Source organism: Melanotaenia boesemani, chromosome 9 (genome assembly GCF_017639745.1).
Source record: "Melanotaenia boesemani isolate fMelBoe1 chromosome 9, fMelBoe1.pri, whole genome shotgun sequence".
Classification (NCBI taxonomy): Eukaryota; Metazoa; Chordata; class Actinopteri; order Atheriniformes; family Melanotaeniidae; genus Melanotaenia; species Melanotaenia boesemani.
The window spans coordinates 22,212,335-22,227,664 of record NC_055690.1 but is presented as its reverse complement, the minus strand read 5'-3'; the positions used below and the strand labels follow the sequence as shown (position 1 = coordinate 22,227,664).

The 15,330-nt window shown below is 41.1% G+C and overlaps 2 protein-coding genes across 3 annotated transcripts; one reads left to right on the top strand and one right to left on the bottom strand.

Moving 5' to 3' along the window:
- slc46a1 (solute carrier family 46 member 1) lies at positions 1–4,734 on the top strand. 2 transcript variants are annotated; one of them, XR_006011613.1, is made up of 7 exons: positions 1–455; positions 1,057–1,448; positions 1,553–2,031; positions 2,359–2,442; positions 2,683–2,839; positions 2,923–3,039; positions 3,811–4,734. XR_006011613.1 is itself a non-coding variant. In XM_041995291.1 (6 exons), the coding sequence occupies exons 1-6, from the start codon at positions 156–158 to the stop codon at positions 2,975–2,977; spliced, it is 1,467 nt and encodes a 488-aa protein (XP_041851225.1). In that variant the 5' UTR covers positions 1–155; the 3' UTR covers positions 2,978–3,446. The 2 variants fall into 2 exon arrangements, 1 of the variants encoding a protein (XP_041851225.1); XM_041995291.1 differs by lacking the exon at positions 3,811–4,734 and having other exon boundaries at positions 2,923–3,446.
- A 70-nt stretch (positions 4,735–4,804) lies between these two features.
- On the bottom strand, positions 4,805–11,760 carry sarm1 (sterile alpha and TIR motif containing 1). Its single transcript, XM_041995288.1, has 8 exons — positions 10,572–11,760; positions 7,480–8,098; positions 7,172–7,384; positions 6,965–7,056; positions 6,552–6,878; positions 6,263–6,452; positions 5,961–6,082; positions 4,805–5,645 (listed from the first exon to the last, which is right to left on the bottom strand). The coding sequence occupies exons 1-8, from the start codon at positions 11,033–11,035 to the stop codon at positions 5,534–5,536; spliced, it is 2,139 nt and encodes a 712-aa protein (XP_041851222.1). The 5' UTR covers positions 11,036–11,760; the 3' UTR covers positions 4,805–5,533.
- Between the last annotated feature and the right edge of the window lie 3,570 nt (positions 11,761–15,330).

Genomic DNA, 15,330 nt, shown 5'->3' with positions numbered 1-15,330 from the left:
TTTGACTGAGCTTGTAAATAAGTTACCTCCTGATCATCTCATTGAAGCTGACGGAAAAGTAATCAGAAAGCGAAGCTAGTTAGCTTCACGCGTATACAAGCTACAGCTTCGTCTTTAACCAAATACTCCATGAAGCTATAGTCCGTCGGTTAAACATGAACGATCCGGACACCGCAGCGATCCTGCCTGAAGATCTGCTCGGCGCCTCTTCGACAGACGACCTACATTCCGAATCAGTCGGCCACCAAGAAGAGGATAGTGTACCGGCTACCAGGACATGCAAACTACCGATGCCCGTGGAGCCGGTGCTCTTCCTCTCCATGTTTTCTCTGGCCCTTCAGACACCTCTGTCCACCCAGTATCTTTGGGACCGAATCAGTGAAGACCTCGGCTACAACGGCTCCAAGAGGTCAGAGTGCAGCAACAGCTCGGTGCCTGCTGACCCTCTGCAGAAGGTTGTCAATAGTTTTCTTAAAAATAAATAAATGAACAAACGAATTAAAGCTGGGTCATATATCAGCGTGGCCGTTAAGTCTTTGCCTTGCATTTAAACAGTTACTAGAACCTCCTGTTTATGTTTAGGTTTAGCATGTGGCGTTTTTAAACATTCTAAAGTCTTTTTGCGCAGTAGACATAACAGGAAATAGAGAAATAGAGACGCTGACAACGGCCTTGTCATTTTTGTCACAGTAAACACACCTTAAAAACGTTAGTGTAGATTTTTAAATTTACATTTAGATGCAGTTTCCAGAGATAATTCAGTGGTTAAAAAACTGAGCTGCTCATGCAGTGATTTTATTATTGACCCCTTTTGAATAGACATTGAAGAACTTAAGCTACAAACTCTTAAAGAGGAACAGAGGTCACTATGTTGTGGGATATCATGAGCATGCATATTTTAAACAGGAACACTATTTGTTGTGTTTAGTCAATTTAACGACATGTCTTATGTACCTAATAAAACTAATTAACTGAGTAATTTCATGTAAAATAAAACAACTGTCATCCTGTCCATTGATCCGTGTTATTGACCAGGCTACACATGTCTTTTTTTAGGAGGTGGAAACCTTGACAGCTCACTGGAACCTCTACATCAACCTAGCAGGCTTTTCTGTCGGAGTGTTGGTGGTGCCTCTCCTGGGCTCGTGGAGTGACCTTGCAGGTCGCAGACCCGTTCTCATCCTTCCCAACCTTGGCCTGGCTCTGCAAGCAGTGGTTTATCTTGTGGTGATGTACCTCAAGCTGCCTGTGGTCTACTTTTTAGTGGGGAGGCTGCTTAGTGGCCTCTCAGGGGATTTTAATGCTATCCTGGCTGGCTGCTTTGCATATGTGGCTGATATCAGTGATAGGAAGTCCCGAACTTTCAGGGTAGCAGTCTTGGAGGCTTGTCTGGGTGTCGCAGGGATGTTTGCCAGCATCATTGGAGGGCAGTGGCGACGAGCACAAGGGTAAGAAAGGTGTTATGTGTACTCTGATCAAAAATTGAAAGCTTTGACATCTTCATGAAAGAAATATGACTGCAGCATGCACAATTTATTTGCCTTTTCTTCAGTTACATCAACCCGTTTTGGCTGGTCCTTGCAACAAGCTTGGCATCAGCTCTTTACGCTTACCTGTGTGTACGTGAGTCTGTCCATCCAGACCCAAGTGCTAAGCTCCTCACCACACGCCACCATAAAGCTGTCTGGCACCTCTACTCAACAGGAGGCAGCAGCAGTGAAGGTGGCACAAGATTTCACAGGTGCAAGCTGTGGCTTTACACCCTCTGCTTCTTTCTGGTAGTGGCCATACACTTCGGCAGCAGAGAGCTGTACGTGCTGTATGAGCTGAGCTCACCGCTGTGCTGGGGGTCGGACCTCATTGGCTATGGATCAGCAGCTCAGAATCTGGCCTACCTGAGCAGTCTGCTGGGGCTGAAGATCATGCAGCGCTGTCTGGAGGACTCCTGGGTGGCTCTTGTGGGTCTGGCTTCTAATATTATTGGGCTGGTGGTCTTTTCTGTAGCTGATTCCACCCAGCTTATGTTCACAGGTGAGAGGCTCGCAAGTATGTTCATAACTTTGGAGAAATCTTGACCCAAGATAAATGCTTTTGTTGCAGTAAAGATTGTAAAAATGATCCAACATTATTACCTCAGTGCTGTCATAAGTACATCTCAGCAAGTGCTAGACTGAACAGACCTCGTGTCTGCCGACTTCAAGCCAATAAAGAAGCTCATTACTGACTCTGCTTGTAGCCCCTGGAAACAATTACTATAGTTCAGTGTGATCTCACATATTTTGCTTTACAAGTTTAGAGTTTTTAAGTCATGTATACACCACATACTTGTATAACTCTGCTAGTATTTTTTTTTTCTAGGTTACGGTTTGTGTTTCCTCTTCATGGCTACAACTCCTGTGCTTAGGTCAAAGTTATCCAAGTTGGTGGACCCATCGGAGCAAGGTGAGCTTCAAAGGTTATGAAAAAACAGGGATTTTAGTGTAGCATATGTTTGGGGCTCATCTGGAACTGAGTGCTAGCTTGGCAGGTTAGCTTAACAGAGGCAGAATGAGTCAGTGAACTAATTAAATCACTAATTCAACGATGCAGTTTGATTTGAAGCACATGCTCTTTTGTCCCAAGGGACAACTTATGTCCTACAGGTTATGTACTTAATGTTGTTGTGTTTGTGTTTTCTCCCAGGTGGTCTGTTTGCTGCTGTTGCCTGTGTGGAGAGCTTGTGTTTTCTGGTGGGGAGTAGCGTCTTTAACTCCCTCTATCCAGCCACTCTGCACTTCATGAAGGGCTTCACTTTCCTTTTTGCTGCCCTCATCCTCTTCATTCCTGCTGGAATAATTGGGTGAGCTTGCTTTCTTATTGTTTTCAAACTTTTTCTAATGTTTTATTGCCCGAAAAGACCAAATCTCATGTCTGTCTTTGTAGGACTCTGCAATGTATGGACCAGAGGAGAGGCTACAGAGACTCCACAGCATCATGACTGGGGGAGAAGCAGAGACCAGGACCCAAGCAGAGAGTTGGAGTTCATTCTGATGTTAGTTGGTGAGATGAACTGCTTAGACAAAGACATCCGTCATGTCTGTGGTACTGGGAGAAACTTTGTTCTTATCACAGATACGGGAGTTGACTTATTAGTTTGCCCAGTGATGCGATTCTTCTATCTAGTGACACTGAATAAATTGAGACCAAAGGATCAGGAAACAACTTCCTGAAGGGCATTACTGGTCAACAGGAATGGTGGAGATTACGGCCTTGTCACATTTTTACCTTAACAACATGGCTGCAATCTTAAGTCTTTTCATCAACGTTCGTGCAGAGAGCAAAATGACCTAAATTTGTAAATGCTGTGTTTGGTATGTTTCCATGACATCATGAGTGTTCTTTATATTTCCATTTGAGTGTATTGATTTTATTAGCTTTAAACAAACACCACCTTTTAAATAGCTGATTGTTTAAAAAAGAAAAGTGTTCAGTCCGGAGTTAAAAAATGTTCCTAACTATTGTGCAATTTTGTTTTCTGTAAATCATTCATTCATTGTAACATTTCAATCACCTGAAACAGGTGTGGTTCCTGATTATAGTAGTAATTGATAAGTGAGACAAATTTGATTCAGCAGTTGTTTCTTCAATAATAAGTTGCACAAAGCTGTCCTCTGATAGACACTGGGGAGTTAAACTGTATACATACGTACATGTAAGTGTATGTATGTCACCAGGTGGAGAAGTGGGATGTAAGCAAAAAGTATTCAAGCCACCTAAAAAAAATAATAATAATAAACATCCATTTTCTATACCTGCTTTATTTAATTCAAGGACACGAGAGATGGAGCATGTCCTAGCTACCACTGGGTGAGATGCAGGCTGCCTGCCTGAACAGGTCACCAGCCTATCTCAGGGACAACACAGATGCTCACAGGGTCAGTTTCAGATCCAATTAACTGATCATGCATGTTTTTTTTAGTTGTGGGAGGAGTACTCTGAGGAAAAAGGCTGAGATTTAAACCAGGAACATTCTTGCTGTGAAAGATCAGAGGAAGCCACCACACAGCCATGCAACACTGATATGTTAACTGGTGATATATGAAATGTGCAAAATGAGCATTAAGTCATCTCAACTTACAACAGCATAAAATAAACCATCAACATAAAGACCATTGTGAATCTCCAAGGGAAGCTATCAGTCTTGCAGTAAATAGGTGGAAACCCTGCATTGAGAGGACAAGTCAGTTTTAAAATGCACAAATAGAAGTTATTATTAGGTAACCTGTTAACTGTTACTGTGAATTTAACTACATGCAGATCATGAGTGCCGCTGGGTTGCAGATTTGTTAGTTATTTGTTGTCAAAGCCATTTTTCACTTGTGTGCCAAGAATGACCAGAGCAACACTGCTCTTTGTCACAGTCAATTCTGCAGCAGTCGTAAGTTTGAAAACTTATGACCATTTTTTTGTTAGTGTTCAGAAATGTTGGTTACTTTAAGTAAAAAAGAATTCTGATTAGTGTTTTAATAAATACACTTGAGCACATTTATTAAATGTAGTTCATGAAGTGGCCGCTAGAGGTAAACAGCATTCAGGGAAGATCAGATTAAGTCCTGAAGTAGAGTTCAGGTTGTATTTTTAAAGATCACATTTATAACTGAAATTTTAAGCCTTTGTGTGCCTATAGAAATGTAAATTTCTTTTTATTCAACTTATTGTAATATGTTAACAATAAACTTGGCCAGTACCTCCTGATGCTCTTGTCTTATGTTGAATGTTTAAACACAGTAATAAAATTTGTGTTATGTGATTAACATCAGAGAGGGATGTTTATTGATTTTATTCAGTCATTAAGCACATAAATAATTCCACAGTAAATACTTGTACAGTACCATTCAAATGTTTGGACACACTTTCCCGTTAGATTTAATGGGAAATTTGGACTGGTAGTGAATGTTTCAATGCATTTACACATTTGAAATTAAATTGGAGATGACTCATCTATTCCTGTGCAGGATGACATCATGCCTGCAGCTTGGATCACACTCACATTTTCATTACAAAGAAAGGCTTTTTTTTTTAAGCTTAAAAATGGCAATAAGACCAGAGACCTGCTTTGGACTATTTATTATACAGTATACAGGTTAAACAAAAGATAACTGCATTACAGTAACTGGTGGAGGCTGAATATTTGGTGCTCAGAAATTGCTTGATGTTGCTAGGTGCCAATGACAGCTGGTTTATCAGTTATTTTCCTGAGATACAGAAGGCGTATACTAAACCTGGTTACATATACAATAATATGTGGGCACTTACATCAAAGGCTTACAGCTCTTTACATATAAACAGAAACATCCTTTTTAATGGTATTTACTGGTTATAGATTAAATTACTGCCTCCATTCATTTATGTGAGCATGGAATCTAAATGTCATCTTTCACTTCACATGCGGTTGTCATAGCGGGGAAACTTCCAGACTCTCCTCAGAAGGATATGGGGAAGTTGGCATCATGAATAGTCGTTACAGCTGCGATCAAACTGCATTTGTGTCAGTTTATTTCGTCTTTTGTCCTTTGGAGCCATCTGGACTGTCAGTTAGGTCTTGATGTCCTTTCAGAAATCGGATGATCTTCTCAATTGTGGCCTCTTGATATTCATGAGACCATCTGATAAAAAAAGACAGTAACAGGCATGGTACGAACATGTGGATATTTTACAGATCTGCCAAAACACCTCTAACAAATAAAACTCATCATTATACACATAAAATATTCATAACAGAAATATGAATCTGTGATAGATCAATAATGGTACTGCGAACGGGGACTGTGTGTAGTCTACACACAACCACAAAAACACTTCAATATGTTGAACCCCCTGAGAAAGGGATTTCCTTAACTAAATTAACACAATATTCCTGTTTTATTAATATGAAAATCTGCTTTTGTTATTACATTAAAGTAGACCGTTCAGATACTCACTTGATGCCATTAAAGTTGAGAATAGCTCTCATGTCTTCTGGCAGTAACATGGGGTCGGGCCACATGAAGTTATCCGTGACGGGAACTATGTTCTTTTTCCCAGCCAGGGCCGTGACTATTTCCTGCAATATAAATGATATTTTCCTCAATTCTGAAAAACACACAGTATGTGCAATGAAAATATAAAAACATTAATGACCAAATCATCCGAGAATGTGTGCAGACCAGAGACAGACTGAAGTGAATGTTTTCAGCATAAATAATTAAGCTTGATATGTGGAAAGAATGAAAAAATCTCTGACCTTATGCACCCAGTCCTTCATGCCAGTATCATCCATGCACTTGTCGAGTGCATTAGCAGACAGGACCAAGATGAAATTACGGGCCCTCTGTACACTCTGAATGAGTTTGTCCTGAAATTTCCCGGCCTCCAGCTTCTCCACATCTATGAAGACGCTGTATCCTCTCACCTGCAGATGCACCTTCAGCAGGCTGGGGAAAAATTGACAAACATTGCCTTTTATATCTAAAATCTTTTGTCATGGGACACGTACTTTTTTTTAAAAATTCTATCCAGTTTCTCTCCCGGACCTGGCCAGCTGGGAGCCAGTAGTCCGACGGTAGCTGATGAACACGTCGGGTCCCAGAGGCTGGGCATCTGTTTGAGATGGTTTTAGAGGTTTGTGGCTGGCAGAAAGTATCTTTGCTCTGTGGACTCCATTGTCTATGTGGCAGTCGTGCTGGAGCTGCTGATCAGTCAGGTTCTGTATGCTGCTGCGATCCACTCCTGACTGCACCATGCCATAGGTGTACTGGCGAAAGCGAGGGTCCACCTCAGCCAGCCAGTCAGCCATGTTGTTTGGGTCACATGTGGAGTAGTTGGCATATGTTTTCAGGACACGCAAGTCTCTTAGAAACCTTAAATGAAGACACAAAACAATTTTTGGACCAGTGTCTTACTGCTCTGCCTCAGACTTGTGTTCTGAGAGGTTTTTACTACTTGCCTTTTGCGGGTGAGGCCTGCAGCCATGTTTAAATCAGAGCTCAGATCCTGATCTGTGATGTTCAGCAGGAGGTCTCCATCCACTTGAAGCTCCTATGAAAGCCGACATATCACTAATCAATGACAAACCTACATTTAACTGATTGCAATAAATGAATAAAAAAGGTTTGTGTTCAAACTACTGTGTTTACTATGACATATTACCCACCTGAAAACGGTCAGAGAAGGCACTAAAGCCAACCTGTTGCAGCCACATCTGCACTTCACAGGTTTTCCAGTTGGGTACGCATGACAGGATTCGTTTCGGCACTTCTTCTCCCATCATGCTCAGCGCTCGCTTGGCAAGAGCACAAGCTGTACCATTACTGGAGTACATGACTATTCTTTTCAGGCTTTGCACTGCACCAATTTCTTGAAATATCTAAAGAGAGAGAGAGGGGCAAGGTTATATGTCAAAACAAAACTGCTACATTGGTACATTATTTGAGTTAAGTGGCAGATGGTGTGTCATCAGACCTTGGTGTTGCGCTGACGGGACTTTATGCTGGCCTCAACACAAAGATAAAAGGCTGCAATGCACTTTCCCTCCACTCTTGTGCCATCCAGTAATGGCAAGAGATGCTGCAGATCAGATGCAGTCCTCCCTTGCATGCAGTCTGCACTGTCCAATAAACTCCGTGCAAAGTCATCTGGATCCAAAGATGCAATGAATGGTTCCACCAGCTCCAAGGTTCCGGATTTCACCACCTCTTTCTCAATTTCTCGGTTTGCGGCTAAGACAGTTACAGCCAGACAAGCATGGAATCGAATTAGCTCATCCTCTTTGGAAAAAGCTAGAGGGAACAGCCACTCAGCCGCCTGCTTCTCAATCATCCATCTCTGGCAGCGGTGGCCACCGTACATGGCACAGTTTGCCAGGGCCACAGCACAGTGACGCAGGACAGTGGGGTCTGTGCCGCGGCACCAAAAGAGGAGAGCATCCAGTGCGCCATTAGAGATGAGATGGACCGATGTCTCCTCTGTGTGTTTGAACATATGCTCCAAGATGCCAGAAACACTGCGGGCCAGCTGGGCATCTTCCTGCTGTCGAGTCAGGTTGAGGATGACCCCCAGACCCATGCGTGCAACATAGTCCCTATCAACAGAGGTTTGTCAAATCAAATCAGATTAAATTTTTTTAAAGCATTTTTATCCCAAAAAGCAACACAAAGTGCTTTACATAATAAAAACTATTTATATATAATACAACAAAACATGCCTTTATACAACAAAGTATAATGTATTATAAAGTGATTCAAAATATCCTAGTTTCTCTTTCACACAGTCACACATGTGCACACACACACACTTTCCTCCATTTCTCCCTTCCTCACTATTCTACCCAAACAAGAAATCTAACCCCCAGTTTCTGTCTTAATCAAATGTAGGTATAAAAATACTAATAAAATTAACATCTGGCTTGTTGATATTTTGGGGATCCAGCCACACCAGGGGCCTGCCCATCCACAGGCGCATTCTGACAGAGAAGTTCTAAGAACGCAGTTCTAATAACTGTCCTAGTTCTAAGGACGGCCCTTCTCCAGGGGAACTGTTTCATGTTGCATTCACACATGAGTTGGGGGCGGTAGCAGGACCGATGTGACGCATACGTCTGCGACAGTGACGTGTGACTTTAGCGCCACATAACAACAAAACAAAACCAGCTAAAAACAAAACAACACAAAGTAACTACAGCAGGCACCACCACAGGAACCACCAAGATCAGGGCAGACCGGGGTCCCCACCACAGCCATAGGCCTGCAGTACAGGATCCCAGCCATCCAGACAGGGCGATCAATGCAACAGCAACCCGGCAGACCAAGCAGACAAGAGTCCCCAGTGTGGTGGATCCCCATGAGGAGAACACTGGAGTTAAACATTTTTATTTTTTGGCTACTCAAATATGAGGATATGGTCTGCTTTTCTTTTTTGTTATTTCATTGTAAATTCACATTCTTAAGGTTTTGAACTGTTGTATTTTTTAGCCATTTCAAAGATGTATTTTTAAAACATTTGTAAAATGAAAGGTTAGGCACTCAGACAAATATGCCCAAGATTGTGTAAGTCATGTTAGGGGTGAGCACATAAACAAAAAGTGGCCTTTAGCTTCTACAAACAAATAAAAATAAGCTAACAACAGCAACTACTGTGAGTTGTTTTTACTGGTCTCTTTATCCATTTGCAATGAAGCAATCTTCATGCATGGGCATCGCAGCTGTGTGGGACATGGGTGTTTTAACATCCACACTTTTTCCGGTGAGGGGGTTCAGCACCAACAAATTTTTTCTACTGTTTTGCACAAATATCATTGCACTAATCGCACAGTTATTGCTGCCTCTGTGCCTGCACTGCTGCTGCCTCCTCTGCCTCTTTCTTTCACGTTGTAACCAGCTGATGTACTTTCCTGCCACAAGTGCCACATCTCTCATTTGTTTATTTATCGCTCAGCTCATGCTGAGGAGGAGAAAAGTAGCTAGTTTCATGTTTCACACTGGCACATGTCCACAGAAAAGTGGTTCCCTTGAAACTTGAGTTTTGTTTTTGTGGACGTGCTAGCACAAGTAGGAACAATTTTAGCATTCACTTATCAAAAAGGGGGGAGCACTATTCAATTTTTCACATTTAGATTTTAGGTCAGAATGAAAAGATTATTACAACTAAAGTGGTCATCAAACGTAAAAACTTAATCAAAATTAGTAAAAGCAAACAGTCAATTACATTTTTTCCAGCCATTTTTCTAGGGATTGGTAAAATGATGACATATAACAGTTGCACTGTGATCAAGAACATAGTCGTGTTGATGCAGAACATATAAAAATACCCCATCCACCACAGCCACCAACAAAACCACATCCGCAACACATCTGAAAAGCTTGCTATTACCATCGGGGACTTCATAGTATAAATATGAGACGTGTGTAGCAGATATCAGTGACTTATCTAAAGTTGTTGCACAGTTCTCGTGGGGTCCAGGAAAGCTACATAACTGTGCCAGTTTACACTAGTATAGATTAAGGCCTACTCCAGTTTTACTCTAAACCAGTGGTATCAAACTCTGGTCCTCAGGGGTCGCTGTCCTGCAAGTTTTAGTAGTTTCTCTGCTCTACACCTGATTGAAATTGACAATAATTGAAAAGAAGCTGATTTTACCGCTTTTTGTCAATTTCTACACAATGATCCATTAATTTAAGCCAGGCATGTCGGAGCAGGGAAACATTTAAAACTTACAGGACTTTGGCACTCAAGGACCAGAGTTTAACACCTTTGCTCTAAACCCTGTCTGAAACCGGCCAATAAACAGAAGTTAAACCCTCCTCATTGAAGGACTTAAGAATCAACTTACTCTGAGATGAGCTTATTCATCCCTCTTGAAACTGGTTTAGTGTAATCTAAAATAGGCTAAAACTGGGCTTTATTCCGTAAATTACTTTGAGTCGAGTCAGCTACAACAGGCACTTTAGTCTGACTAGCCTTAACCCTAATCTGTGAAACAGGACATCTTCCAAATGAGAGCCTACTTCTGTTACAGACAAGTTAAACTGTACAATACTCTAAAACAGAGACAGTACCTGTTCTCTGAGATCAGTATCTGCTCCAGCAGTTTTGCAGACTCATAGATGATCTCCACAGTAGGTGTCTGTTGGAGCTGAAGTAGCTGCTCCAGGCCTCCATCCAGCCGGATCCTGTTGCAGATCTCTTCGGCCACCTGACGGCCAACTGTGGGTAGAACCCAGGCCTCCTCGACCAGCTGATAGATCTCAGCCACTGCCCTGCGGGTCTCATCTGACTCGGAGCTTTCCTTGGACGACTTTAGCCTCCTGATGGCGGAACGCAGGGCGGGGAGTGAGGTGTCCAAGACCGCCTGGACGTCGGCGTTGATACCGGGAGAAACTGCCTTGGAGTCGCCTCCGGAGCCGCTCCTTCCTCTCTGCAGCCGGCTGACATAATCTGGGACTGTGAGTCTGTCCGAGCTGAACATGATGGAGAGTTGTCGATACAGCCTCAACAGGAAGAGCGTCAGAGAAAAGAGCATCTACCGGCAGAGAGTCAGCGGATGCGCACTGGCCTGCAACACTGGAATGTGTTTGTTTACAGAGGCCCGTAATGCAGTCTGATGCCCGCCTTGTAAACAGCTCCTGCAGATACACCAAAGCAACAACTGCTAATCAAAAGTCACAGCTTTCACCAAATTGCATCACCTGTCTCTCTTGTCATCATAAGCAGATTTTGAGATCGGTGGATGTGAACTCAAAGTCCTGGATTCACAGCTGCTGCTTTGTCTCCTTAATCCTCCTCATCACTGCTTAACAGATTGTTTTTATGTTTCAAGGGGAAAAAATCTTCAAAATGGCTAAAGAATAGCTTTTTCCCTTTCCCGTGATGAAGAAAATACACCACTGTCTGTTTCTTCATTCATTGAGGTTTTGCAGACAAAGAAAGATTGTAGTTTTCATACTTCTCTCCACCGCAACTACAGACCTGCTTTATTTAATGTGTAAAAATCTAATGTAATACTTGTCTCTGGCAGCTCCTGATCTGTCGCATCCTTATGACATCCTTTTGGGTCCTTTGTGTCTCTTTAAGCGTTTGCACTGGCTACCGGTTCCAGATACTGCCGTGGAAGACAAGAATAGAGGCGCTCACCCTCTGCCCCACTCCCCCCCACCCTCTCTGTCCTATACCCCCGCGTTGGAGCATGCGCCTGTCTGTATGAAAACGTAAACACTGTAGGCCCTCTTGTGGAGTTCAAGAAAAACATCTGAGCTTCAAAAATGTGAGATATTTATAGTACAAATAAATACACTAATAAGAATTCATCTGCATCACGTGTTGAAGGAAAATATATAGAAATAGAGATAGATGATAAAATGTAAGGAAAGTTGTGTTTGGTTTATTCTTTTTGTATTATAGCTAAATCTTTTGGAAGCCACATTGGTCACATTTTGAACAAGGTATAACTTGTGCGGATGATGTGTGTGGAATGAGCAACATAGCTAAATTTGTTCATAGTGTCCCAGAACAATTTGTCAAAATCATTTACAATATTCTTCTGTTGATATTCACTCTGATTTGAGTTCCCTGCAGGACTAGATGTTTGCACTTTCCCACAGTAATAAGAACAAAAACAACACACCATTTTTACACTTTATAACTTGTCAAGGACCTCAGTAGTGTGTGGGAGATCCATATACAGCCACAACAGCTTGGCATCTCCTCCTCAAGCTGGTTACCAGCCTGGACACATTTTGCTGCTAGATGGCACCCCATTCCTCAGTCAGGAGTTGTAGAAGGTCAGCCAGTGTGGTTTTGTTGGTCACGTGGTTCCCAACCTGGTCCGGGACCCCCCCAAAGAACAAAGGCTTTGAACATTCAGAGCCATTGTGATTAATGTCCACAAATCATCTTAATTTTAAGACAAAAATGGTAAGGTTGTATGTTGTTAATTTAACTTTGGCTTAATGGAGGGACTGGATTCAGCCAGAATTCAGTATTTATGGTGAGAATCTCACTTTTGAAAGTATAAAACCAAGCATGGTTTCAACATGGGGTGGGGCAGTGGGTCTATGGCTTCTTAGTATTTATAAGTTTTATATTTATATTGCATTTATTTGCACAACTCTTCTCTTTATTATTGTTGTAATTTTCCTATTTCCTGGCTTATTTAATTTTTATTAATATTACATACAAAATTTTTTGTTGGCACCCATGCACCAAAACAAATTCCTCATACGCGTAAACCTACTTGGCAATAAATCTGATTCTGATTTGCAGGAAGGGGGTCCTCAAGGAAAAAAGGTTGGGAACCACTGCTCCAGAACATATGAATAAGCTGATCACACTGTGCTCAGTTGGGTTGAGGTTTGGACTTACAGCAGATCATGCCATCCTCTCCACTCTCAAATTCTGGAAGTACTTTGCAATGATTCTGGCTCTTTGGTGGAGAGCTTTATCATCCTGGAAAATGGAGTTACACACACATTTAGTTGTGTTATTCCCTCTACAAATGCACAATCCTTACAAAGTGTTGTAAAGTTGATTTACCAGGCTGCTTTCCAACACTCTATGATACAACACCAGGTGATTTTATAAATTTCTTTCCTTTTTGTGCTAAGTTTAGATACAGATCCACCATATAATTTGACATGGAAATGGATCCAACTCTAAAAATGATCTTTTTTAAAGAAAAAAGGCATTTAAGTGTGCACATCCAAAATATGAACTACATGTGCTGGACTAAACACATAAAGTCTTTAAACCGGAATAAATGTTTTAAAGATTGGATTACTACCTCACAAAGAAAAATGTTGGCATACAGCTTAAAATGCATTGTACCATGTGGCTCAGGCTCTTCACAGCAGCCATTTAAAATATGAAACAGTCCAATAGTCTAAATTCATATCAAAAAGCCTCAACTGTACCATCACTGTAACACCCTAAAAAAACATTTTAAAAATATGGTAAAATATTCCAACATTTGTCTTGTATTAAATTCTACATACCTTTACTGCTCCTTTAAGAAAATTTGTTTCTCTTACATCAGAGAAAACATCTAGGATGAGGGGCTTGAGTCAGCAGCAAGAGGGGAATGTAATGTTCCCAGATGTAAAACCTCACTGGGTCAATCTTCCTTCTCTTAACAGAGCCACATGTCTGTGGAGCACTCTACCCACAGAATTAGTTATATGCACAAACCTAAAGATGTTTTCATGGATGACCAAAAAGTGGTTGCACACTAATTTAAATAGTGTTTTTTTGTGAATATCTGTGTGTAGTCTGTATGTAAGTTTGGTAACTTTAGTGGTAGCTCTTTTTCAGTTTTCAACTGTTTTTAAATTTTAGTGCATATTTTAGTAATTACTTTTCCAGGGAGAGCAGGTGGAAATGAGCAGCTTTGCTAAATGCCCGGCATCAAACATGTTTCCTTTTGCTATCAATGGATTGCTCTGCATGTCCCAGTCAAATAAATAAATTCAGTAATTTATTCAGTCAGTGTCAGAAACTAAAACCCACTCTAACTAATCATATTCATTCTCTAACACACACATTCTGTGTCTAAAAATAACAAATCTATCATAAATGGCACCTGCACAAACTGCAAAATTTTATATTTTAATTGGTGCTCATGCAGGCATCTTATTAGCTACCCTGAAGTTGCTCATGTTTATTTCCATCCTATAACTAAGAAAAGTGACCCCAAACTTTTGAACGGTAGTGTACATGAAACTATACATTTAAACTCAGTTATCTCAACTTTAAATAGCGGAAAAAATATAATATTAAATAATTTCAGATTATATATATATGTCCCTATGTTTGCTCAAAATAAAAGGAAAGAAGGCTTTAAGAGCAGCTGTCATGCCAGCTGAATAGTTGTAATGTGACGACAAAAAAATACGTTTTTTATGTAGGAGGTGTGGCTTTCCTTGTTTCCTAACTATGGAAGTTCCCAGGATGCATCATGTAGGTCATCAGAAGGCACATATAGGACGATGCATTTGGTATATCAGTACTGTTTTTCTCTTGTGTGACCTCTACCACACCCATTTTACAAACATGTTTGTTGTGTATCTGTCAGATGACCTCCTAACTTGTGCCTCTTACCGTGTATCTATGATGTGACAACCCCCTGAATGAAAAACAGAGCAGAGATGATTGATATACTTGTAGAGAAAAGAAGGTTTTCAGTGATCTGTCAGAAATGCTGTTGGCTAGCAAGTTTGAATTGTTTTTTCTGGCCAGCTTCAAGCTGACTTTTGGTATCTGCTTCTTTTTGCCTCTGACTGTGGTTTTAATTATTGTTCTGGTGAGAGGCTTAGCACTCAAAGTAAAAGAAGAGATTTCTGTCTGTAAGAATATCTCTTGGTTATTTGTTTTCACCTGCAACCAGTCACATGTTCTGCTTCAAATTTGGCAAGTCTGTACACACAGAGAGAGAGAGAGAGAGAGAGAGAGAGAGTGACAAAAATTAAGTCTGGAGTCACGTGCTGTTCTGCCTTCATTGCTCTGTTTTACATGCACACCAAAAAGTTTATACTCTAGCCTTGAGTGAGGCTTCATAATTATTCCACATTACTCTTTACATGTAATAACACTTTATATTAATTTTGTTAACTGGGTAAACTGCACAGAGAAAACCACTTAATAACCCATAAATTGCTGTAAAGAATTTGGTCAGAAGTCAACTGATTGTCAAATGGTTTCAACTTTTGAGTCCTATTGATCGCTTTCTCTCTCTCTCTCTCTGTCCGTGTTTGTTTGCTAAAGTAGAAACAGATTTTCAAATGGAGTTAAAGTAAACAAGGGAAGTAGGGTGACTGACACGTGTTT

Bases quoted from the DNA above. Each gene is read 5' to 3' on its own strand.
- slc46a1 (XM_041995291.1), top strand. From the start codon at position 156: ATGAACGATCCGGACACCGCAGCGATCCTGCCTGAAGATCTGCTCGGC. The intron at 2,032-2,358 runs GTGAGAGGCTCG...TTTTTTTTCTAG, and splicing joins CACCCAGCTTATGTTCACAG to GTTACGGTTTGTGTTTCCTC. The intron at 2,840-2,922 runs GTGAGCTTGCTT...CTGTCTTTGTAG, and splicing joins ATTCCTGCTGGAATAATTGG to GACTCTGCAATGTATGGACC.
- sarm1 (XM_041995288.1), bottom strand. From the start codon at position 11,035: ATGCTCTTTTCTCTGACGCTCTTCCTGTTGAGGCTGTATCGACAACTC. The intron at 6,453-6,551 runs GTCCGGGAGAGA...ATTTTTCCCCAG, and splicing joins ACTGGCTCCCAGCTGGCCAG to CCTGCTGAAGGTGCATCTGC. The intron at 5,646-5,960 runs GTGAGTATCTGA...TTTTTTTATCAG, and splicing joins CTCAACTTTAATGGCATCAA to ATGGTCTCATGAATATCAAG.